This window comes from Triticum urartu, chromosome 7 (assembly GCF_003073215.2).
Source record: "Triticum urartu cultivar G1812 chromosome 7, Tu2.1, whole genome shotgun sequence".
Classification (NCBI taxonomy): Eukaryota; Viridiplantae; Streptophyta; class Magnoliopsida; order Poales; family Poaceae; genus Triticum; species Triticum urartu.
The window spans coordinates 513,742,197-513,766,516 of record NC_053028.1 but is presented as its reverse complement, the minus strand read 5'-3'; the positions used below and the strand labels follow the sequence as shown (position 1 = coordinate 513,766,516).

General features: G+C 45.7%; 1 protein-coding gene across 1 annotated transcript; it reads left to right on the top strand.

Annotated features, from left to right (window-relative positions):
* The first annotated feature begins 18,451 nt into the window (after positions 1 to 18,451).
* On the top strand, positions 18,452 to 22,744 carry LOC125524758 (amino acid permease 1-like). The gene is made up of 5 exons (XM_048689787.1): positions 18,452 to 18,758; positions 21,039 to 21,272; positions 21,345 to 21,438; positions 21,523 to 21,880; positions 21,973 to 22,744. The coding sequence occupies exons 1-5, from the start codon at positions 18,689 to 18,691 to the stop codon at positions 22,582 to 22,584; spliced, it is 1,368 nt and encodes a 455-aa protein (XP_048545744.1). The 5' UTR covers positions 18,452 to 18,688; the 3' UTR covers positions 22,585 to 22,744.
* Positions 22,745 to 24,320: the final 1,576 nt, after the last annotated feature.

Sequence of the window (24,320 nt, the reverse complement as noted above, 5' to 3'; positions counted from 1 at the left end):
TTTCCGCAATAACAAGATAACCCTTAGCCGACATCTCGGTGCCCAAAGGCAGTTGTGTTAGCAGAAACGAGGCAATCAGATATGCGGGCTTTATAACTTTCACTTAGTCATAGGAGCTTTAAACTGGGGAAGCTAGCTACGAGCCCCCGGTTAGTGTTCGGCACCGACCGAAGTCTAGCCATTATCACTTCGGCCAATGTTATGAAAGGCCCATCGTTTAACATGGGGTAATCGGTTTCGATATGTAGTTTGATACCATCATCGGATCGCTGACCAGTTTACGCCCATTGTGACAGCCAGTTTTCGGCTTTCTCCACTGAGGTGCTTAACCATTCGAGCTGGAAGCACAATCGCAGTGGTTCTCCCTTGGCACACCTATCCGAACAAAGCGGAACGTAGGAGGCAAGCACAGGAGCCGGGCAACCCAACTATTGACCAAAGACACAATTTGAAACCGATGCATATATAGCAATATCCGAGAATTTTTGTGTCGAATCTCTAAAAGTGTCCAGTGCTGCACTACGAGACTTATGCTAGAAACAAACAAATAGTTTAAATGTGCCATAGGCTTGAAAAACTAAAAAACTTCAGTAAAAACTTTACGCCCGAACTAAATCAAGTCATTTGGTGCCAATCCGAAAATTGGTCTTACTTTTGGGCTTCTGTCGTGCATTAATATGACACATCCAATCTCAAGACTTCAAGTGGGTCAACCTACTGCTGCAACCTCCTATCCCGAAGGCGGAGTACTGCTCGTTAGACCAGTTTAGCGAACTAAACTCGAGCGGTCACTAGAGAGAAAATGGGCTATCCGGCTATTGACCACACAATCGCGTCGAAAAAGGAGTGATAGAAAAAGATTTTGCAACGACTAGGAAGAAAACACATTTACTATAAAACGGCTCATATAAATTTAAGAGCCCCTAGTAAACTTGGGTAAAAGAATTCTATGTATAATGATTGTATGTACCGAAGTACTTATATCATATATGTGTTCACCCGAACTTTTAAACGCGTCTTAACCGACCATCGGCTTCTCCCTCTTTTGTCAAGGGCCAAAAAGTGTTATGTACTCCACCTGTCAATAATATCGACGGTGCTTTCGATAACCAGGCAATCAGACCATAAGGTTGTACATCCACGTTGATGGAGACTTCAACCCACGAAGGGTAACGGCTGCGCGAGTCCACGGAGGGCTCCACCCACGAAGGGTCCACGAAGAAGCAACCTTGTCTATCCCACCATGGCCATCGCCCACGAATGACTTGCCTCACTAGCGGTAGATCTTCACGAAGTAGGCGATCTCCTTGCCCTTACAAACTCCTTGGTTCAACTCCACAATCTTGTCGGAGGCTCCCAAGTGACAGATAGCCAATCTAGGAGACACCACTCTTCAAGAAGTAACAAATGGTGTGTTGATGATGAACTCCTTGCTCTTGTGCTTCAAATGATAGTCTCCCCAACACTCAACTCTCTCTCACATGATATGGATTTGGTGGAAAGAAGATTTGAGTGGAAAGCAACTTGGGAAGGCTAGAGATCAAGATTCATATGTAAGAATGGGATATCTTGGCCTCAACACAAGTGTAGGTGGTTCTCTCTCAGAAAAGATAAGTTGGAAGTGTAGGTTCGTTCTGATGGCTCTCTCCACGAATGAAGAGGAGGTGGAGGGGTATATATAGCATCCACAAAAAATCTAACCGTTACACACAACTTGCCAATCTCGGTGGGACCGAATTGATAAACTCGGTCGGACCGATTCAGCAAATCTAGTGACCGTTAGGATTTTCGGTGGGACCGACATGCAACTCGATAGGACCGATATGGTTAGGGTTAGGGCATAACATAATCTCGATGAGACCGATTACACAAACTCGGTGAGACCGATTTTGGTAATAAGCTAACCAGAGAGTTGGTCAGGTAAACTCGGTGGGACCGATTCGCTCATTTCGGTGAGACAGAAATGTTACGAAAGGGAAACAGAGAGTTTACATTGCAATCTCGGTGGGATCGATCGCTCATCTCGGTGGGACCGAAACATTACGAAGGGAAACAGAGATATTACAATCCCATCTCGATGAGACCGAGATCCCTATCGGTGAGACCGATTTGCCTAAGGTTTGTGGCAGTGGCTATGACATATGAACTCGGTGGCGCCGGATAGAAAGAATCGGTGGGGCCGAGTTTGACTTTTGGTTTAGGTCATATGTGGATGTGAGAAAGTAGTTGAGGGCTTTGGAGCATATCACTAAACATTTTGAGCAAGAGCCTCATTAAGCAACACCTCATCCCTCCTTCATAGTATTGGCTTTTCCTATAGACTCAATGTGATCTTGGATCACTAAAATAGAAAATGTAGAGTCTTGAGCTTTGAGCTTGAGCCAATCCTTTTGTCCTTAGCATTTTGAGGGGTCCACTTTTCTCATCCATGCCATGCCAATCATTGAGCTTTCCTGAAATATTAATCTTGAAATAGCATTAGCTCAATGAGCTATATGTTGTTAGGAATTACCAAAACCACCTAGGGATAGTTGCACTTTCAATCTCCCCCTTTTTGGTAATTGATAACAACATATAGATCAAAGCTTCGACAAATGATAATAAGAGTGAAAAACATTGTCGCTTTGAGAAGTATGTGAAAAGCAAGAGCTCCCCTTAAATTTGTGCATAGTTTAAGATTTGCTTTGGACTGCAAATGCATAATGAGTTAGGATCATGGGTTACTCTTCCATATCACATACATCTTGGTGGAGCGCTCAAAATGATAATAATTAAATACATGCACTCATCACCAAGCAAAGTGAATGATCATATGGGGATATAAAAGGATAATGTCATCCAACAAGCATTAAGGTAGCATATGATCAAACACATGATCATCCAAGTATGACACAAAAGCATAAAGTATCTCAAACAAGCAAATAACAAAGTTCAACCACCAAACAACAAGAGAGAACAAAGAGCAACAATCTCTCTCGAAGCCTATGATCTATACATTTTCTCCCCCTTTGGCATTAAGTTACCAAAAAGTTCATAAAAATGCATAGTGCTAGGTCGACTCTTAGGCTTGGTCTTTAGGTGGCGGTGTAGATAAAACTCCAAAGACGAAGGCATCAGTTGATGTAGATGGAGCTGGTGGAGTGGGTGCTGGAGTTGGTGGCACTGAAGCTGTAGCTGGTGCAGATGAAGTTGCTCTGGTGTCTGTAACTGGCACTGCAGCAGATCTCTGTCCTCTGGGCACTCTAGCAAAAGCATTAGTGGTAGACTTGCCCTTCTTCTCATGCACTTCATCCTGAAGTTGCTCAACAACTGACTGTATCTCTGTGACCTTCACATCTAAATCATAGAACTTTTGCTCCATGATCCTCTCCAAGCTCTCCTGGTTTTGAGTCAGGGTGGCCAATCCCTTCTCAATCCTCAGAGTGTAGGCAATCAAGTAGCCAAGCTGATCTTGCTTGCTCTTCAGAAGATACTGAGATGCCTCATCAATGGTTGGCATCTTTGCAGCCTTTTCAGTCCTTGCCTTCTCCCTCTTTGCTTGTGCTTGCACAGAAGATGGTTCATTCTCATCCATCACCACAGTGTTGTCCTCAAAGTCTGGGTAGATGGGCATATGATCCTTGTCCAAGAGATATGTGGCAGTGCCCATCTTGGAGTTGATTAGCTCATGGATCTGTGGGGGCATACCCACAACTTCTCTTCTGATCTGCAGTTGTTCTCTTTATAGTTTCCACAATTAGGCTCATGACTTTGAACTTTTGAGGCACATCAAATATGTGAAGCAGGTTAATTGCATGGCCTCTGATCATCTTGTGATCACCTGACTTTGGCAATAGTGTGCCTGAGGATCTAGTTGATTGTTGGCAAACCTGACAGAAGGTAATGTACTGATCCAAATTTGTGTGTCTCAAGAGCAGCATCTGGGATCTCTCTGTACATATGTGCCATGGTGTTGTGATCCTTCTTCTTCTTGGCATAAACATCCAAGTCATCTTCATTCTCCTTAGGAGCATTGATCAATTTTGCCCATTCTTCAACTGTTGACTGGTACCTAGTACCTTCATACATCCAAACAATCCTTCCATCTGGGTAGAAGTGAGCTGTGGAGTAGAACTGCATAATAAGCTCATCATTCCACTTTGTGAGCTTCTGCCCAACAAAGTCCTCTACTCCACAAGACTTGAAACTATCATAGACTCCGGGATAGTGTTCTTCATTTTCCCTGATGTACTCCCAGTCCACCCATCTCATATCACAGACTATAGGCTTCTTGTCAAGCAACACTGTCTCATAGAAGTCCTGTTGTTCCTTTGTATGGAACCTCTAGTCCACAGCAGTTCTTCTCCTGACTGCATAGGGATCAGTCAATCTCCACTATCTGAGTCCTGCATCCTTCCTGAGCTTCATGTCCTCAGCTACTGGATGAGCATCATTGTGATCTGGAATTTTGGGATTCAACTTCCTCAAGACATGTGACTCATCATCTTCTTCTTCTATAGCAGCTTTAGGCACTGGGGCCTTGTTCTTCTCTGCAGCTGGAATATTCCTTGTACTCCTCTTGGGTGCAGCTTTGGGTTTTGGAGCAGCTGCCTTGGGAGCTTCTTTGGGCTTAGATGGAGCAGCCCCTGATCTTATAGCATCACCCATAAGCTTTTGAGCTTTAGGTGCTGGTGCAGCAACCTCTTCCTCTTCATCTTCCATCATTGAGGGCTTCCTAATTACTCTGGCAATGGTCTTCTTGACCCTTTCTTTCCTCTTCTTACCATCTCCAATTTCCTTGGGTTCAAGAGTGAACTCCATTGTTTCTCCTGTGGCAACTTTCCTTGCCTTAGACATGGGTTCTCTTCTTGCTGGCATCTTAGTCTTCAGACCTGGCTTAGTTGCAGCAGCTGTGCCATATTCCTTTTTCAGAACTTTCCTCTTTGAGGTGGCCTCTTCCTCAACAGCCACATAGTCCTCATCCTCAGAATCTGAGGTTATCTTCTTTCTGGTCCTGGTGGCTGCCTTAGGCAAGTTGCTGGGTGTACTCCTGCTTCCATCATCATAGCTGCTAGAGGGACTAGTGCCCTCACTCATGTGAACTTGCTCCTCAGACTTGTTCTGACTGTCACTCTGATCTGACATGATGCAAACACTGACAGCAGACCCTGTGATAGATATAGATGAGATAGATTGGATGCGCATAATAAAGTCCAGAGGTTTTTGCAAAAGAATGAGTCAAAAACTTAGTTTTAGTTTTCCATAGAAAGCATTTCGGATCTACCGATTTGAAAACTCGATGATACCGAAGCAGCTTTTGGAAACTAAACTAGTGAACTCGGTCAAACCGAGTCACAGTTTGGTGGCATCGAGACTGCTAGGGTTTCACAAAGAATTGAACTCGGTCACACCGATTTGCAATTCTCGGTCAGACCGAGAATCACATGTGCACTGGCCTTAGCCAAATCGGTGGAACCGATTTCAACAACTCGGTTGGTCCGAGATGATTTCGGCGGAAACCTAACCCTAAATTTTCAAACCACAACTAAACTACGGAGTGATTTCGCTGGATAGAGTGATCTCAATCGTGGCAAGATACATGGCAAAACAATGTGCTAGGAATCGGAGTGAGATTAGCACAAGGATCAAGTCCATACCCTAAGTGCGGCGATGGACCTGCTACAGCGGCAACGGCGGAGACGATTTCCGTTGACGGCGGCGGAGACCAGCGGCGGGAGGCAGCTGGCGACGAGGAGGACAATCCGGAGACCCAGGGAGGCAGAGCAGACTGAGCGCGGGCGAAGGGGTTCGGAGAATTTTCCAAATTTTGGCCCGGGGATATATATAGCCTGACCCTGTCGGTGTGACCGAGTGGAACAACTCGGTGGCACCGAGATGCATAACTGCAAGCAGTTACTGCAACTCGGTGTGACCGAAAAGTTCAAATTAGCTGCACCCAGATTGAAAACCTAGATCGACTTAGTGATCTCAGTATAACCGAAATGGATAAATCGGTCAGACCGAAACGCACAAAGAAGTTTTGGAAGTTTAAGTCTATGACGAATCGGGGACTCCGAGTGCTCCTCACACTGAGTGGTTCGAATCTGACTTGATCAAACTTTGTGATGTAGCATGAATAGAGTTTGAGACAAGAAAAGCATAGATAGCTAGAGAAGGTTCTTAGGCATTCTTGTCCATCCACTTGGCAAAAGAAAAATGAACCAAACAATCAAAACAACAAGTGGATGTCCTCGAATGAGTAAATTATGCAACCAACATGCTCACACAATAAAATGGCAAATGAAATATGTGGCAAAGCATGCACAACCAATTCTAGCATCTATCAAGCAATTGGCGATGACTAGGTCATCTATATATGAGTATATTGACTTAGGAGTCAAATGAGAACATTTGATCATAGGTCATACTCATTGTTTAAGCACAAGTGGGGTTACCACTTTTACATGAAGCGTTGTTGTGTTCACACCATTAGAGTTGCTTTAGCTCAATTCTTAGAGTAAAGCTCCCCCTAGATGTGAGATCCCCCCTAAGAGGGATGAACTAACCTTGGGTTTTGTCGATGATTACTTCATGTAGGTGTTGAAGATGTGGATGCTCAATGTTGATGTAGATCATTTGGAGCAATCCTTTGGAGTGAGTTGCACTTTCAATACCTACACGGGTTAGTCCCACAAGGAACAAACAAGGATATCCATAGACATAGAGTGATGCACACACAAGATGATGTCTATGATAGCATTAGGTTACCTTGTCCCTTGTCTTACCAACAAGAGGGTTTGTGACTCCTTGAACTAGTGCAAGATGTGGAAGTTGATTGCACTTGTTCTTGCCAAAATGATAAGAGTGAAGTATGTTGGCGGAGTCACCCTCAAGAACTCTTTAGTTCTTCTTCTTCTTCGGGATTCACATCATCTTGATGGGAATCCTTGGAGTTGTAGTCGTACTTGATGAAGTAGAACTTGATGTAGTCTTGGGAACCCACTTGACCAAGGCCTTAGAAGCTTCTTCAAATGCATTAATCTCCTCTTGAAGCTTATCCTTGCCTTTTTGCTTGTGGTCTTGTGGTGGAAGATCATCTTGAGCTTGTGTCCCTTTGAAGGAAGTAGGATCATACTTCTTTTGTTGAGGAACAAACTTCATCTTGGGGTATTGATCTTCTTCCCACTCAACTCCATTGGCATTGAACTTTCGTTCAAAACCAACACCTTGGTTCTTCCGGTGCCTTCCTTGCTTGCGTACAATTTTCTCGAATTGCTTACTCCCGGCAAGGCTCTTGTAAACACATTTCTCTATAATTCCCTTTTCTTGCTCAAGTGTAACTTGGCTAAGAGAATCATTAGTGGAATCAAGAGAACTACTAGAAGCAACAACATTGGATTTAGCATGATTATTGTTACTACTAGAGGAAGAATCTTTCTTGTTCTTGTTACTAGACTTGACTTGAGGCAAGTAAGTGGATAAGAGTAAACGCTTGGCAATGTAAGAAGAACTTTTCTTGCGAAGATCATCATTGATTGCTTTTAAGAACTCATGCTCTTGCTCAAGGTTAAGCTTTTCAAAACGTAATTTATCATGAGTCCTTAAAAGTTCTCGATGATCTCCTAAGATAGTTTCATGAGCTAACTTAAGAGTGTTTAGTTCTTTAGTTAGAAACTCAATCTTCTCCTTATCATTGTCATTCGTTTTATCTTGATTAGCATGATTAATTGACGTTTCATCATAGTATTCATCACTAGAGTTGTCAACAAGTAAATCATCATCACCTAACAAGTCATCTTCATCACTATTGAAATCAACATACTCGGGGTGTGATACCTTTGGGCCTTTAGCCATGAAGCATCTTCCAAGTCCTTCATTTGGTGAATCAAATATGTCGTAGGAGTTGGTTGACACAAGTGCTAGACCGGTAACACCTTCATCTTGAGTATATTCGGAGTCGGAGTGATAACTTCTCTCGAAGTGATTGTCAGAGTCAGAGCCGGATACCCATTCACCAACATGAGCTTGATGTCTTTGTTTTGTGTAGCTCCTTGATGACTTGTCCTTTCTTTCTGAATCCTTGCTTCTCCGAGATGTTCTTCGTTCATAACGATCATCTCTACTCCTTCTCTCTCTTGATGGTGATTCTTCTCTTATACTTCTTCTTTTTGGAGAATCTTCTCTTCTCTTGTAGGGTGCCGTACACTCATTGGAATAGTGTCCAGGTCTTCCACAATTGTAGCAATTTCGCTCTCGGCTAGAAGATCTTTTGTCATTGTAGGACATTGACTTGGAACTTCTCTCTTTGCTTCTACTCTTGTAGAACTTGTTGAAGTTCTTCTCCATTAGGCTCAATTCTTCATTGAAGGTTTGTTTCTCACTTGATGATGTGGGATCTTCACATGAGGCTTTGTAAGCACCACTTGACTTGTTATGGAGCTCCTCCTTATCCTTGAGTGACATCTCATGAGCAACAATTCTTCCAATGACTTCCGTTGGCTTGAGATCTTTGTAATTGGGCATCATTTGGATCAATGTGCATACGGTATCATATTTTCCGTCCAAAGCTCTTAGGGTCTTCTTGATGATGAATTTGTCGGTCATCTCTTCACTTCCTAAGCCAGCGATCTCATTTGTGATAAGAGCAAGCCTAGAGTACATTTCAGCGACACCTTCACCATCCTTCATTTTGAACTTGTCAAGCTGACTTTGAAGCACATCCAACTTGGATTCCTTGACGAAATCTGTACCTTCATGCATATCAATCAAAGTATCCCAAATTTCCTTTGCATTCTCAAGACAGCTGATTTTGTTGAATTTTTCGGGGCACAATCCGTTGAAGATGATATCACAAGCTTGAGCATTGTATTGCAGCATCTTCAACTCTTCCGCGGTAGCTTCATGGTTCGGTTCTCTCCCACCAAAGAATTCACCTTGCAAGACAATACACACAATAGCCCATACGGCGGGGTTATGTCCAAGAATATGCATTTTCATCTTATGCTTCCAACTAGCAAAATTAGTACCATCAAAGTAAGGACCTCTACGGTGGTAATTTTCCTCGCTAGACGCCATACTCTCCTAGGTTGTGAAACCAAGGCTATGACTACCAAAAGCTATGGAAATCAAAGCAAATGGAGACCAAAGCTCTGATACCACTTGTAGGATCGAAAGTATGTCTAGAGGGGGTGATTAGACTACTTGACCAAATAAAACTTATCCTTTTTCCCAATTTTAGTTCTTGGCAGATTTTAGCAACTTTGGACAAGTCAAGCAATCTTAACACAATTCAAGCAAGCATGCAAAGAGTATATGAGCAACGGAAAGTAAAGCATGCAACTTGCAAGAATGTAAAGGGAAGGGTTTGGAGGATTCAAACACAATAGGAGACACGGATGTTTTTGTCGTGGTTCCGATAGGTGGTGCTATTGTACATCCACGTTGATGGAGACTTCAACCCACGAAGGGTAACGGCTGCGCGACTCCACGGAGGGCTCCACCCACGAAGGGTCCATGAAGAAGCAACCTTGTCTATCCCACCATGGCCGTCGCCCACGAAGGACTTGCCTTACTAGCGGTAGATCTTCACGAAGTAGGCGATCTCCTTGCCCTTACAAACTCCTTGGTTCAACTCCACAATCTTGTCGGAGGCTCCCAAGTGACACCTAGCCAATCTAGGAGACACCACTCTCCAAGAAGTAACAAATGGTGTGTTGATGACGAACTCCTTGCTCTTGTGCTTCAAATGATAGTCTCCCCAGCACTCAACTCTCTCTCACAGGATATGGATTTGGTGGAAAGAAGATTTGAGTGGAAAGCAACTTGGGAAGGCTAGAGATCAAGATTCATATGATAAGAATGGAATATCTTGGCCTCAACACAAGTGTAGGTGGTTCTCTCTCAGAAAAGGTAAGTTGGAAGTGTAGGTTCATTCTGATGGCTCTCTCCACAAATGAAGAGGAGGTGGAGGGGTATATATAGCCTCCACACAAAATCTAACCGTTACACACAACTTGCCAATCTCGGTGGGACCGAATTGATAAACTCGGTTGGACCAATTCAGCAAATCTAGTGACCGTTAGGATTTTTGGTGGGACCGATATGGTTAGGGTTAGGGCATAACGTAATCTCGGTGAGACCGATTACACAAACTCGGTGAGACCGATTACACAAACTTGGTGAGACCGATTTTGGTAATAAGCTAACTAGAGAGTTGGTCAGGTAAACTCGTTGGGACCGATTCGCTCATTTCGGTGAGATGGAAATGTTACGAAAGGGAAACAGAGAATTTTCATTGCAATCTCGGTGGGACCGATCGCTCATCTCGGTGGGACCGAAACGTTACGAAGGGAAACAGAGAGATTACAATCCCATCTCGATGAGACCGAGATCCCTATCGGTGAGACCGATTTGCCTAGGGTTTGTGGCAGTGGCTATGACATCTGAACTCGGTGGCGCCGGATAGAAAGAATCAATGGGGCCGAGTTTGACTTTTGGTTTAGGTCATATGTGGGTGTGAGAAAGTAGTTGAGGGCTTTGGAGCATATCACTAAGCATTTTGAGCAAGAGCCTCATTAAGCAACACCTCATCCCTCCTTCATAGTATTGGCTTTTCCTATAGACTCAATGTGATCTTGGATCACTAAAATAGAAAATGTAGAGTCTTGAGCTTTGAGCTTGAGCCAATCCTTTTGTCCTTAGCATTTTGAGGGGTCCACTTTTCTCATCCATGCCATGCCAATCATTGAGCTTTCCTGAAATATTAATCTTGAAATAGCATTAGCTCAACGAGCTATATGTTGTTAGGGATTACCAAAACCACCTAGGGATAGTTGCACTTTCAGTTGTTCATTGTTACTATGAGACTTGTGCAATATATCTTTGTACTCATGAGTTCCATTGTGTGCCGACCATGATTGAAAACAATAAGAGCGCTAGCTTTCGACTTCACCCAGTTTGAGGTCCGAGTTCGGATGACCCAATCGTGACAATCGCAGAGGTGCTCCCTTTACTCCCTAGCCGAACAATCGGGAACGTAGGGGTAAACACAGGAGCAAGGCAACCCAGCTTGCGGAACACTTAAGTCAACATGGTGCATATTGTGGCGTAATACACGAACAAGTAACGAAGCCATACAAGTATAATCATATGCAAGAGGAAAGGCTTCATAAAGGAAGCCCCCAAGTAAATAGGGTATTTGAATTTGTGTGTCACAAAAAAAGTTTTGACAAGGAGGCTTTTCACAAATAACTTTTTGCCAAAAAAGTATAATGCTTGGTCGAACCGAACAAAATTAAAAACTAAAAGTTTTTTAGCATGAAAGCGACTTAGCTGGTTAATGTGCTCGGTATTGATGACGCCGTCTGAGCTTACGGCTGGATGAGCTCCCAGCCCCCAAGTCGGTCCTGAGGTGGCAGAGCAAAGAGCTCGACGCTCTAAAGTGGCGACATAGCACGGCCGATGCAGGCCGGCAGTGTGACATCGAAGTACCCAGCGTGGGTTAATGAAGTGATGACGAAGCCCCCGGTCCAGCCGAGGTGACGTGGTATGTCGATACGCCGAGGTGATAGCGCTGCCCAATCCGGATCATTTACTTGTGCATAGAAGATAGTGCAAGCCGGAGATAATAGTAATAATAATAATATTTTTTTAAAAGGATGCATGATTAATAATTTATGCAAAGTGAGTAATAAAAGAAATATGGCATGCGTGCCGAACACTCGATGAGGTAGAGCTCCCTCAGCGATGCCGAAGTCCCGATGCAGCCGAACATGTCGGTATGGCAATTCGACCAACAAGGTGATCACACGAGCCGATTTAGGCCAATTGGGACGATGACGTCAGCTTGCCGAAGTGATGGCGTGACGCAGTCGAAGTCGATTACCTACACATGTAAGTGTAGTCCAACAATAATAATATAAATATACAAAAAATCCTCGTGTAATTAATTTACGTAAAATAATTTATTTAAAGATATGTGGCCTGGCGCCGAAGTCAATGTCGACGCAGGGCGTCGGCGTGATGCGGTAAAGGCGTGGCAAAGCCGAACCATCGCGCGATCGTCATTAATGCGGCCACCATTTGATAGACCTGTGTACAGATAATGGAACAAACCAGAGTAATAATTCCTCGGGAAAAATAAACCCAAGCAAGCAAAAATTATTAGGATTAATAGCACTTGGTTTATTTGTTGTAGCAATCCAAAGAAAGGTGACTCCCAAAATTGGGACTCGATCCGCACACCTATTGCCTGATGGGAAATAAAGCGATGGCATGGCGACGCTGGCAAAGGTTGGCTGCCGAGGCAAAGCCCCGGGTCCAGCTAACGTGACGAAGCTGGTCGGCTGGTGATGCCGGAGTCATCGGAGGATGTTGATGAAAAAATAGCAAAGTCCCCGATCCAGCCGAGGTGTCGAAGCCTTCATGTCAGCTGATGAGTCGAAGCAGGTCGGCTGGTGACGCCGAAGTCACCAGAGTAGGTTTGATGAAGATATGGTGAAGCACCCGGTCCAGCCGAGGTGACGGAGCGGGTCGGTAAGGAGACGTTGCAGCTACCGTGTCAGCCAAGGTGTTGAAGCAGTTCGGCGTGATGGACATCGGCTTGAAGAAACAACAGTGTGGCCATGCCGACGCAGGTCGTAACTTGTGACGCGGTCAATGCCGGCTTGATGAAGTGACCATGCGGCGATGCCGGTGTGCCCGCTCCGTGTGATCCGTAGGGTGGCGATGTTGGTGATGATTTATCCTTTGCGATTCCGAACTCTTTGTTCGGCTTGCCGAGATGATAATCCGAAGAAGTTGAGCTCGGCTCAACAAAGCGACGACGTGTCTAGTGCAGGTCGGCAGCCGTGAAGCAATATTACCGGACTGGTTTGACACCAGCATGACGGTGAAGATTACCTTCGAAAAACAGCAAAATTCATGAGCATGTGTTCGGAAACAAAACACAATACCCTAGAAAGATATTCTTCCAAAAAGGTTGTCCAATATCTCATTCATGAAGAGAGATGATCTCAGATCGGATTCATATTCGAGCAGAAAACAGATCCGAAAAGTGATGCACTAATCGGAAGGTTTTCGGAGTTTGAACGGTCGGATCGAGCTGAAATTTTGAGAGGTGGTAGATATGGAAATTCTGCAGCAGATGAACGGTTGGATCTTCCAAATAACATCCGACCTAGGCTCTGGAGACCACTCTCTAAACTCATCCTGATTCCCATCCAAACTCGACAGGGCTCCCGTATATCGGAGATCGGCGGAGATTGGTCCATCGGAACACGACGAAATTTTATAGGGTTGTTGTAGACTCAATTCCGCACAATTTCACCGAAGGAATCATCAAAGCGATGCTCGAGGAGGTGGTGGCAGCGGATACAAGTTTGTTGTCCGGAAGAACAGCACGGTCGCCCGAGGGCAATGTTGACGTTGAGCCCCTAAGCTCCAAGGATGATTTCTCCATGATCATGATAGAGATCGGAGTTGATGTTTGATGAAGGCCCTCGTCCAAAAATGAAGATTGGAGGCAGGGCATAGTCCTTGATCAAGCCAAGGTGACTAGTCGAGCCGGCGACGAAGACGCCGATGTCGCAGTTGATCTGTAGGCGAGCCATTGATCCTTTGTCGATCTCATAGCGGAACTCTCAATGACAGCACCATTGTCGGTGTCAAAACCGGCAGATCTCGGGGTTGGGGGTCCCGAGCTATGGATTCTCGGATCAATAGTAACAGGAACGAAGGAGACGATGTTTTACCCAGGTTCCGACCCTCTTGATGGAGGTAAAACCCTACGCCCTGCTCTTGTTTATATTGATGGAGTATCAAGTACAGAGTTGATCTACCTCGAGATCATATGTTGTGGTCTAAAACCCGAGGGTATGATGAATAATGTCATAATAATCTAGCGACTATCCTGGCCTCGGCTCATATAATGTACCGGAGGCCTAGGATAACAAGAGTCCTAGTTGAATACGTTGGTGGAGAGGAGTCCTTGTCTTGATCATCAAGTCTTGTGAAATCTTCCTCGTGTGCGGCATGGGCTGCCCGAAGTGGCCCATGAGTGAACCTCCATGGGGGTCCTCGGCCTGATCCAACTGGTCGGGAGACGACGTGGTGAGTACCCCCTAGTCCGGGACACCGTCACCCCCCAGGTGCGCCCTGATGTCTTATGGGTCCCACAGCTGGCTGAGGGGTTTTGACCTAGAAAAAAATAAGAGGAAGACTTTTAGGGCGAAGCACCGCCATCTCGAGGCGAAACCTGGGTATGAGCACTTTTGCTCTATGTCGGAGCGATTCCGTTGGGGATACTTCCCTCTGGGAGGAGGGATCGAAGCCATCGACATCATCAATGACCCTCTCATCATGGGAGGACCAATTTTCAACAACATCTTCACCAGCACAATCTCATCTCAACCTTTGTCTCAACTCTTCAGATTGGTACATGTGAGCAGGGGCAGAGCTAGAAAATTAAGTTAATGGGTTTACTCGTCGACTTGTGAGGTCTAGTATCAACTAACTAAGTCTACTGTCCAGTTTCACACTAACATACAACATAATAAGTAGAAATATAGCATCACCTATTATTTATATATGTGTACATACTAAAATAAAATAGTGCAAGACATACTTGTTTGATGAAATTATCAAATCATTCGTTTACCTAATAAAGCAGTATCAAAATAACTTCATCGCTTCTGGTGAAATCTCTCTTCCTGAAAACACTAGAAAAATGACAAGTTTATAGCACCATTAATCGAAACAAACAATCAAGTACATTCACTCACATTTTAGAGTTTCCTCTTTCGATCATTCCAGACATTATAACCCAACTTAAGTTTGTCCCTTGTTTGTAATATGTGACAATGTAGTTTTACAAACAAAAGGTCTTATGCACCTTGCCACTGTATTCAAGCCAACCAGCATATTCCTTAAACCATTTTATTTTGTATTAAATCTTATGGCTCATTTCAAATGATCCTTTGTGGGTAATAAAATTATATGTTCTGACCTGTTTTTTTAATATATGTTGTGACATGTAAGGACCCCTGGTTAGATATCTTGACTTAAGATTTTCTAGTGTACTCTAGAATTCTTCTGATTGACTGGATCGTAAGGGAAATCATCCAAATTGTTTTTTCTCAGTATAGATGGCTTTGGGAGACTACTTAGGGAACATGTTAAATGCACTTTGATTACATCTAACATGTGGCTTTGAAGTGTCTACATCATAATCTCTAGTCTAAATCAATCAAAGTTCAGGAAAAACAATCAGAAAATTAGGGCAAAGGGAATTACAGAATATGCATAGGAGAAAGAAAATATGGTGATGTGAGCTCACTTGCCTTGAGTTTGGACTGCATGTCGAGCTGTTGTTATTGCCTTGTTGGCTTGCCGTTGGCGGCCAGGTAGTGCGCCGATGCCGCGATGGGCGAATGGGATATGGGAGAGGGATGAAAGACCGTGGTGAGGCCCTGGGGAAACAAGAGCCTACAGCCTCATGGATCTGGAGGCAGGTACGAAGAAAGTAGCAATATACTTGTGGACCTTTAGTTGGGCTTCTCACACTAAAGATTTAGACGGACTAAAAGGCTTTTAAGTGTCCATTCCAACTTCTGATGGGTGCAACATTAGCTTTTCATTGGGTTCATACACGAGAAGACCTATAAACATGTACGTGCTACGGAAAAATGTTGGGTTTAGGTGAACACAACGCCACCATGCTGGCTTCGCCCCTGCCTGTGGGTTACTAGTGTTGATTACACCTTGTAGTTGATGCTAGTTGGTTTATTTGGTGGAAGATTAAATGTTCAGACTCTCAAGCACATTCAATACATCTCTGATCTTGAACATGAATATGATTTGTGAGTAGTTACTTTTGTTTTTGAGGACATGGGAGAAGTCTTGTTATAAGTAATCATGTGGAGTTGGCATTCATTCGATATTTTGATGATATGTATGTTGCTGATTCCTTTAGTGGTGTCATGTGAACATCGACTACATGACACTTCACCATAACTAGGCCTAAGGGAAGGCACTGTGGAGTAATAAGTAGATGATGAGTTGCTAGAGTGACAAAATTTTAAACCCTAGTTTATACGTTATTCCGTAAGGGACTGATTTGGATCCATATGTTTCATGCTATGATTAGATTTATCTTAATTCTTCTTTCGTAGTTGCGGATGCTTGCGAGAGGGGGTAATTATAAGTGGGTTGCTTGTTCAAGTAAGAACAACACCCATGCACCGGTACACCCACATATCAAATTATCAAAGTAGCAAACGTGAATCAACTAAACATGATGAAAGTGACTAGATGACAGTTCCCATGTGTCCTCGAGAATGTTTTGCTTTATGTAAGAGAACTTTCAAGCTTGTCCTTTGCTATAAAAAGGATTGGTCCATCTTGCTGCACCTTTGTTACTATTGCTACTTGTTACTTATTACGAATTATATTACTACAAAACTATTTATCACTATTACTTACAACACTTGCAGAGAATACCTTGCTGAAAACCGGTTGTCGTTTCCTTCAGCCCCTCGTTGGGTTCGACACTCTCACTTATTGAAAGGACTATTGACCCCTATACTTGTGGGTCATCAGGGTTCGGCGTGGGCAGCCTGGCGGCGCTTGGGCATCGCGGCATTGGGAAAAATGGAGAGGAGGGTGATGGCTTTTAAGGGGCATGGCTGTGGGGCTCGGGGTGGCCGGAGTGGGCGAGTGGAGATCGTGCACGCATGTGGTCATGCACGGGGGCGTGGGCAAGTGATGTGGGCGGTTGGAGAAGAAGGAGCTAACATGCGGGGGCCGCACGTTAGTGGGTGGGAGAGAGAACGCGCGCGGGGCTAGCTGGGCTGGCTAGTTGGACTTCGACCTGGCTAGCTGGCTCGGGTGGGCCTTTTCTTTTTCTTTTATTTCTTTTGGGTTTCTTTCCATTTTCTTCTTTTTCCTTTTCTATTTTGCTTTGCAAATTCAAATAGGCTTTGAATTTCCAACATAAATATTTTCTAAATTTCAAATGGAATATTTGTGACTTTGTGCACTTTTTTCTTGGGCATTTTGGACATATATTTTCTGCAACTTATATTTTCCCTTTGAATTTGAATTTGGTTTCAGAACCAACTATGTATCAAGTTCATTTTAGAAAATTGGCAGAGGGTCTAGGTCATTATTTGGGCTTGTGGAATTCACTTTCCTGCAATAAATAAAATGCAAAGCCTTTTAAAATAATTCCCCTTTGGGTTTGAATTGATTTCAAAATAAATCCAACTCAAATCTTTTTTAGGGAGAATTAATTTGGCTTGGATATTCTTGGTACTTATTAAGAATACTTTTTCCCAACAATATTTCAAATGGCTTGGGTTCCTATCAAGGCTAGATAGGGTTTGAACTAGTTGCATTGGGATTTTATATCCCTTCTAGGCAATAAATCAAGCAAATCAATGTGAATCACATTCAAACCTACGGAATCTGGGGTATTTCTTAGAATTTTTTTAATTCCCCATGAATTTTTTCAACATACCAAATTTGAGAAAAATCTGGGATGTGACAAGGAGGGAGCCATGGAGGAAGAGGTGGTAGCAGCGGTCGACGATGTCATGGATGCGATCGGGCGGCGGATGCAAGTTGTAGATCGACCTAAACGGATACCATATAAAACAAGGGTTCGATGGGGGCGGGGTGCGGAGATGGGCTGTTGCGATCTGTATTTGTTAATCGCATTTGTTCCCACATACCGGGAATTCCGAGTTTTTGAGAAACGAGTTTCCTATATCCATGTTAGAGGAGCCAAACAAGATTTTGTATAGTAAGGCCGTTTTCCTAGCTTACACGGACCGCGTTCAGTACGTCCCTCTCATCAAAGCAACCCCACGTGTTTGCATGAAAAAAAAATTACTTATTTCCTATTTTTCTTACCCGTGTTTAGTAATATGTAAAAACGGGGTTGTCTTTCTTATCCGGTTAGTATTCCCGCAAAAATAAGAAAATATTCATTGGGCTGCTGGCGTCATACATGACGTCAGCACAACGCCTTCCCCCGTTTCTCAAGCAGACCGAACTGTGGATACTGTTACTGCTGCTCACCACGGCTACCGTGCATAACCGATACTACTAGCTCAGACCATCCCACAAAAAAAACTACTAGCTCAGGTAAAAAAAAATTCCTAGCTCTGCTGAATCTGACGTCACAGCCTACGTCGGTGCCACCGGTCCGGCAGCGGTCGCGCTAGATAGCAGGCCCACGAAAAACCCGTCCTCCCGCGCCCGAACCAGAGAGGAAAAAAAGGGAATAGCATCAACTCATCCTGTCCGGCGCGAACCACCGTTTCCACTGGGCGTTGCTCGGTTTCTTTCCACGTATGGCACACACTCGAGCGAGCGAGCAGGCAGCCGGGCCGGCCCTCCCTCCCGCCCCCGCCCCCGCCCCTATATATATGGCAATTCATTGGCCTCTCCTATTCCCTCTCCTGACCACACCACCACCACTTCTCCTTCCTTCCACCACCGGAGGAGCAAAGCTGCGAGGGGGGAGAGGGAACCACCGCAAACAACCCTCTGTCTATCACTCCCACATACATAGCCCACACACGAGACACACCAGATCACTTGTATAGAGAGAGAGAGAGAGAGAGGGAGAGAGGGAGGGAGGCCGGGGAGGAGGAGATTGATCGAGGCGGAGGGAGGCGGCGAGAGCGGCGGCGGCGGAGGCGGGGCCATGGACGTCGACGGCCACCTTCCCCGCACCCACGGCGACGTCGACGACGACGGCAGGGAGAGGAGAACAGGTACGTCCGTCGTCCGTCCGACCATTCTTGCTTAGCGATTCATTCGCCTCTCCGTAGATAGATCGATCGATCCCGTTCTCCGGCCGTCCGGCCGGCGGACGGACGGCGGTTGGATTTTCACCGTCCCTGAATTGAATGAAGAAAGGAAAGGGGAAACCGAGGCCGTCACGCGCGCGCTTCGTGAACCGGGGAGCAACCGCGGGCAGGGGCCGTGCGCGGCCGGCCACGTGTAGCTGGCCGGCGTACACGGCATTAATGCCCGACGCGAATTCCCACGGAATTAACTCCGACGTATACGTAGTACAATGCATGCATATGGATCCTTCCTAGTATGGCGGCCCCGTAGGCCGTAGCACGTAGCACGTAGCTAGGCCGCCGTCTTGTTTTGGATGCTTGCCGGCGAAGTTCTCTCCGTCCCGCACGCCGGGGCCGGGCTGGCTGGCTATCAAAGATTGATCGCTTTCCAGTTTCGGCTGCTGCTTGCTTACCCGCGTTTTTGTAAACCATTAATTACCGCGCGCCTGGGATCTCTGCGGCGCGTGTGACTAAACCTATGTAGTGCCAGGGTTCCCATTTATGATTCGAATCGGCGGATCCCAGCGCAGATTCATGTCGTATCCAACTTCGAATCTCTGGGTTACTACTATCGCTGGGTCTCTTTGCGATTGGGTTGGCCCCGGCACACGCTACTCTCCAACTATTTCCTAGATCTGTTTCGCAGATTCAATCAACAATTACCTGTTCTGCTTATGTTTGGAACGTACTCTAGAAGCTTTGCATTTTCAGAACACCACTACTACAATAAGTATTAATTCTTCCTAGTATAATTGGGCAAGCGCGCCATCGTTTGTCTCGGGCCGTTGAGTTTGAAGAATTGTAGGCACATTATGTGTCGTTGACGGACGTGATGCGTGAATATCTACTACAGTAGAAACTAAATAGTAATCCGCTTTGGTGATGGCCTGGTATTTGAGCTCCGCCATGGAACAGGGGCGCATATTCTCGGACGTAAGTCAGCGAACTTTTGGATGGCTGCCATATGGACCAGCTTGTTGGTTGGCCTACATGTCGGCCACTCCAACGCAGCCGTAGAAAACCCCATTGATTGTTGAGAGGTTTAGAAGATGCATCCCCTCCCCACTAGCTAGTACACGTATCGAACATTCTTTAGAGCAGTGTCAAGTGCTTCCAAAAAATACAATCCAACAGGATAGGGTGGGCCATAAAGTCGTTCAATAACTGCTAATTTGTGGCTCATTCAGGCTAAACACGGAACCTTTTCAATTTTACATTATGCCAATCCACCTTTGATACCATGTTGAGTTAAATGCGGCTAAAACGTATAGTATGACCCTGCAAATGGAAATATTCCTTGACATTGAGCACGAATATTTTGGGCAGGCAGAAAGAGTGGGTATTTTACTTTCTTTTCCGGGCAGTTTTTGAGACGCACTTCGTATTAGAGTCTTCGCCGAATGCCTTATTATCTTTTAAACCCGGGCCGAGGGAGCATATATGATTGTGTGATGGGTAGTGTGGAGGTTTTGGGAGGCTTTTTTGCCTATAAGGAAGCCAGGTTGATTCGAGATATATTTCGGCGCTAGCTAGCTAGCACGATGGTAGTATCTTTTCCCTACCAACGTACCCAACCAGTTGGTTGGGGCTCTCTCCATAAAACCGGCACGTCGTCCTAGACGGGCCCTGACGAGACAGGCACGGGTCAAAGAGGCCACCGAGAAAAGAACGGCTGCCATGGCAGCGTAGGCCACCGAGGTAGAGAGAATGCGCCTTGAATTGAATGACATGTTGCCAAATCCAGCAGCGGTGCCATACGTCCGATCGATGGTTTCCCGTAGCTTTCTTTCCCTGTAGACGCTAGTGCCGCCGATCGAGTGCGAATATGTTGCCAACTGCATGGCGACCGCCGAAAGTTGTCTCATCTCCTCACCTTGGTTCTCTGCCGTCGGTTTGCTGTACGCGTCAAACGGGGCATCGACGTCTTTGTCTGCACATGAGTCGTCGGACATGAATTTCAGACAACTCGTTTAATTAGAGCTTTACTGGAACACATCAGTTTGAGGAGATTTTTGTAAGAACTTTGCGCCAAGCAAATCAATATAATTGCCCAAGGAAAAGGGAGAGGAAGACAACGTGCTATATGTCAGGATTTCAAACTGAGACGGGAGTATTAATTTTGTGGAAATTAATTGATTCGCATCTTCCTTTGATGGATTTCACAGCTCGTTTTTGTTGTGTGTTTGTGTTTGTGTGTACCGCCAGGGACGGTATGGACGGCGGCGGCGCACATCATAACGGCGGTGATCGGGTCCGGCGTGCTGTCGCTGGCCTGGGCCATGGCGCAGCTGGGCTGGGTGGCCGGGCCGCTCACCCTGGTGCTCTTCGCCATCATCACCTTCTACACCTGCGGCCTCCTCGCCGACTGCTACCGCGTCGGCGACCCCGTCACGGGCAAGCGCAACTACACCTACACCGAGGCCGTCCAGGCCTACCTAGGTACGTGCTCGCCTCAAGCTCGCCCGTTTTTACTCATCAAAATGCAACCTGAGATGATGTGCATGTGTTCAGGCGGGTGGCACGTCTGGTTCTGCGGCTTCTGCCAGTACGTCAACATGTTCGGCACCGGCATCGGCTACACCATCACCGCCTCCACCAGCGCCGCGTAAGCCCCATCGAAGCCCAATTTCATTCCACTTCCACCTGGAAATGTATGGCAGTAAGGTCTGAGTGTGTGTTTTGCATGCAGGGCCTTGAAGAAGTCCAACTGCTTCCACTGGCACGGGCACAAGGCGGACTGCAGCCAGTACCTGAGCGCCTACATCATCGCCTTCGGGGTGGTGCAGGTCATCTTCTGCCAGGTGCCCAACTTCCACAAGCTCTCGTGGCTCTCCATCGTCGCCGCCATCATGTCCTTCTCCTACGCCACCATCGCCGTCGGCCTCTCGCTGGCGCAGACCATCTCGGGGCCCAGGGGGAGGACGTCGCTGACCGGCACGGAGGTCGGGGTGGACGTCGACGCCTCGCAGAAGGTCTGGATGACGTTCCAGGCCCTCGGCAACGTCGCCTTCGCCTACTCCTACTCCATAATCCTCATCGAGATCCAGGTATATATATAACTCTCGAGCTCGAGCAGAGCAAGGTGATGATGAATTGTGTGATGACTAACTAGCTGGCGAACAAACGACGATGTGCGCAGGACACGCTGCGGTCACCTCCGGGCGAGAACAAGACGATGCGGAAGGCGACGCTGATGGGCATCTCGACGACGACGGCCTTCTACATGCTGTGCGGCTGCCTGGGCTACTCGGCCTTCGGCAACGACGCCAACGGCAACATCCTGACGGGGTTCGGCTTCTACGAGCCCTACTGGCTGGTGGACTTCGCCAACGTCTGCATCGTGCTCCACCTGGTGGGCGGCTTCCAGGTCTTCTGCCAGCCGCTGTTCGCGGCGGTGGAGGGCGGCGCGGCGCGGCGGTACCCGGAGCTGGGCCGGAAGCACGCGGTGGTGTTCCGGCTGGTGTGGCGGACGGCGTTCGTGGGGTTGATCACGCTGCTGGCCATGCTGATGCCCTTCTTCAACAGCATCCTGGGCTTCCTGGGCAGCATCGCCTTCTGGCCGCTCACCGTCTTCTTCCCCGTGGAGATGTACATCCGGCAGCGGCAGATCCCGCGGTTCGGCACCAAGTGGGTGGCGCTGCAGAGCCTCAGCTTCGTCTGCTTCCTCGTCACCGTCGCCGCCTGCGCCGCCTCCATCCAGGGCGTCCGCGACTCGCTCAAGACCTACACGCCCTTCACCACCAAGTCGTGAAGGCCTGCATGCTGCATGCTGTCGCTGCCCCGTACCGTGTTCATCTTTCTCGCCTTGTACTAGTCCGGGATTGAACGAGGAATAACTTTAGCCGTGTGGTAAAAATCTGCCTGCTCTTTTCCGCCTTTGAGTGAATGATGCAGCGCTGTCTCACCAGTAAGCGATGGCTTAGGGTAAGGAGTGGTTCGATCGTAGACAGTGCGATACAGTTCGATCCTAGTGGTAACGCTAGTACTGGTGCTCCATGCAGAGATTTGAGACTGTTTACAGTGGTTTATTACAGTATACTTGGTAATCAACCAATTAGTAGTCAATATTTGGCACAAGGCCAAACATTGACAATCCCTTTTTTTTTTGCACCAAACAAATTATGAGTACCAGACGCAAAAGTAGCGGGTGTGCGGTAGTCACAGGTCAATTTCAACCGCAAAAGGCCTTTGCTGCTGGTGTCCCCTGCTGATAAAAGAGCTCGTGTGGAAAAAAAACAAGTTGTGGCAGCCAACGACTCACTCGACATCGATGCCACGCGAAACCCTGAGATTGACTAGGAATCGTACGAAACGGCAGGAAAAAAGACCCTGGCGCTTGGGCTAAGCGCCTGCGTTGGACATGCCCTTATTAGAGTATAAGAAAAGGTTCGGTCGTAGATAACGCGATACACTTGAACACTTCGATTGTAGTGGTAATGGACAAATTTCAGATTGTCTACAGTGGGTTTATTACACCATTGTTATTACTGGTGAGAGTGCGCTCGAATTTGCTGATGAAGAGGAAGTGAGTGATAGGCCAATATATATGCGTCTCATCTGAGGATAAAACAAAGCACGAAGCACAACAAAGAAGAACCATGTTTGTTTCCTTCTCTCTCTTTTTTGAAGGGGGTTGTTTGCTTCCTTCTGTTGCTGGACGGGGACGCAATACCAGACTGTGCTATTTCTCGCCTCTAACGTGAGGCCTCGTTCCTTTTCAGTGGGCCGGCTCGTTAAAACAGTTTTAGGAAACATTAATCAAGCATTTAAAAATGCAAAATGCGTATGGAATGTTCTTTGACCATGTATTCAAAAGTTGTTAATGTGTATTTGAAACATATTAATCAATCATTTGAAAAACTTAAAATATATATAGAAAAAAATATTTACCATATATTAACAAATGTTAATCTTGTATTTAAAAAATGTTAGATATAATTCGGAAAATGCAAAAAATGTTTATAGAAAGAATGTTGACCGTGTACTCCGAAAATATTAAACTTATATTAAAAATGTTAAACATGTATTAGAAAAATATTTTTGACATATACAAAAAATGTAGAATAAAAACCAAAAGAAACAAAGAAAAACTAAAAACCATTCAAACCTTAAATGGACACAAAAGAGAAAAAGAAAACTGAAGAAAAAAGTGCAAAAGAATGAATAACGGCCAAAACTGATAAAGAAATAGAGAAAAAAACAAAAGGAAACTGTTGAAACCCAAAAGGAAAAAATAAAGAAAATGAGAAAGAAAAGAAAAAACAAAGAAAACTATGAAAGAAAGAAAAAGAGGCACCGAATAAAAGCGAAATAAAAAACAAGAAAAACCGAAGTGTGATGGCCAAAAAAAATAAAGAAACCCAAAAAATAAGAAAATCAAACAAAAAGCAAAAAAATTGGACGAAACGCATCAATGAACACAGACCAACAACCGAACGAACAAGTAACACGCTATTGACCCGGCCCATATGCCTGCGCACTGAAGAA

What these genes read in the sequence shown, in the direction of transcription:
- LOC125524758 (XM_048689787.1), top strand. Translation starts at nt 18,689, where the DNA reads ATGGACGTCGACGGCCACCTTCCCCGCACCCACGGCGACGTCGACGAC. An exon ending in CGGCAGGGAGAGGAGAACAG is followed by an intron (nt 18,759 to 21,038) that starts GTACGTCCGTCG and finishes GTGTACCGCCAG; the next exon opens with GGACGGTATGGACGGCGGCG. An exon ending in TAATCCTCATCGAGATCCAG is followed by an intron (nt 21,881 to 21,972) that starts GTATATATATAA and finishes CGATGTGCGCAG; the next exon opens with GACACGCTGCGGTCACCTCC.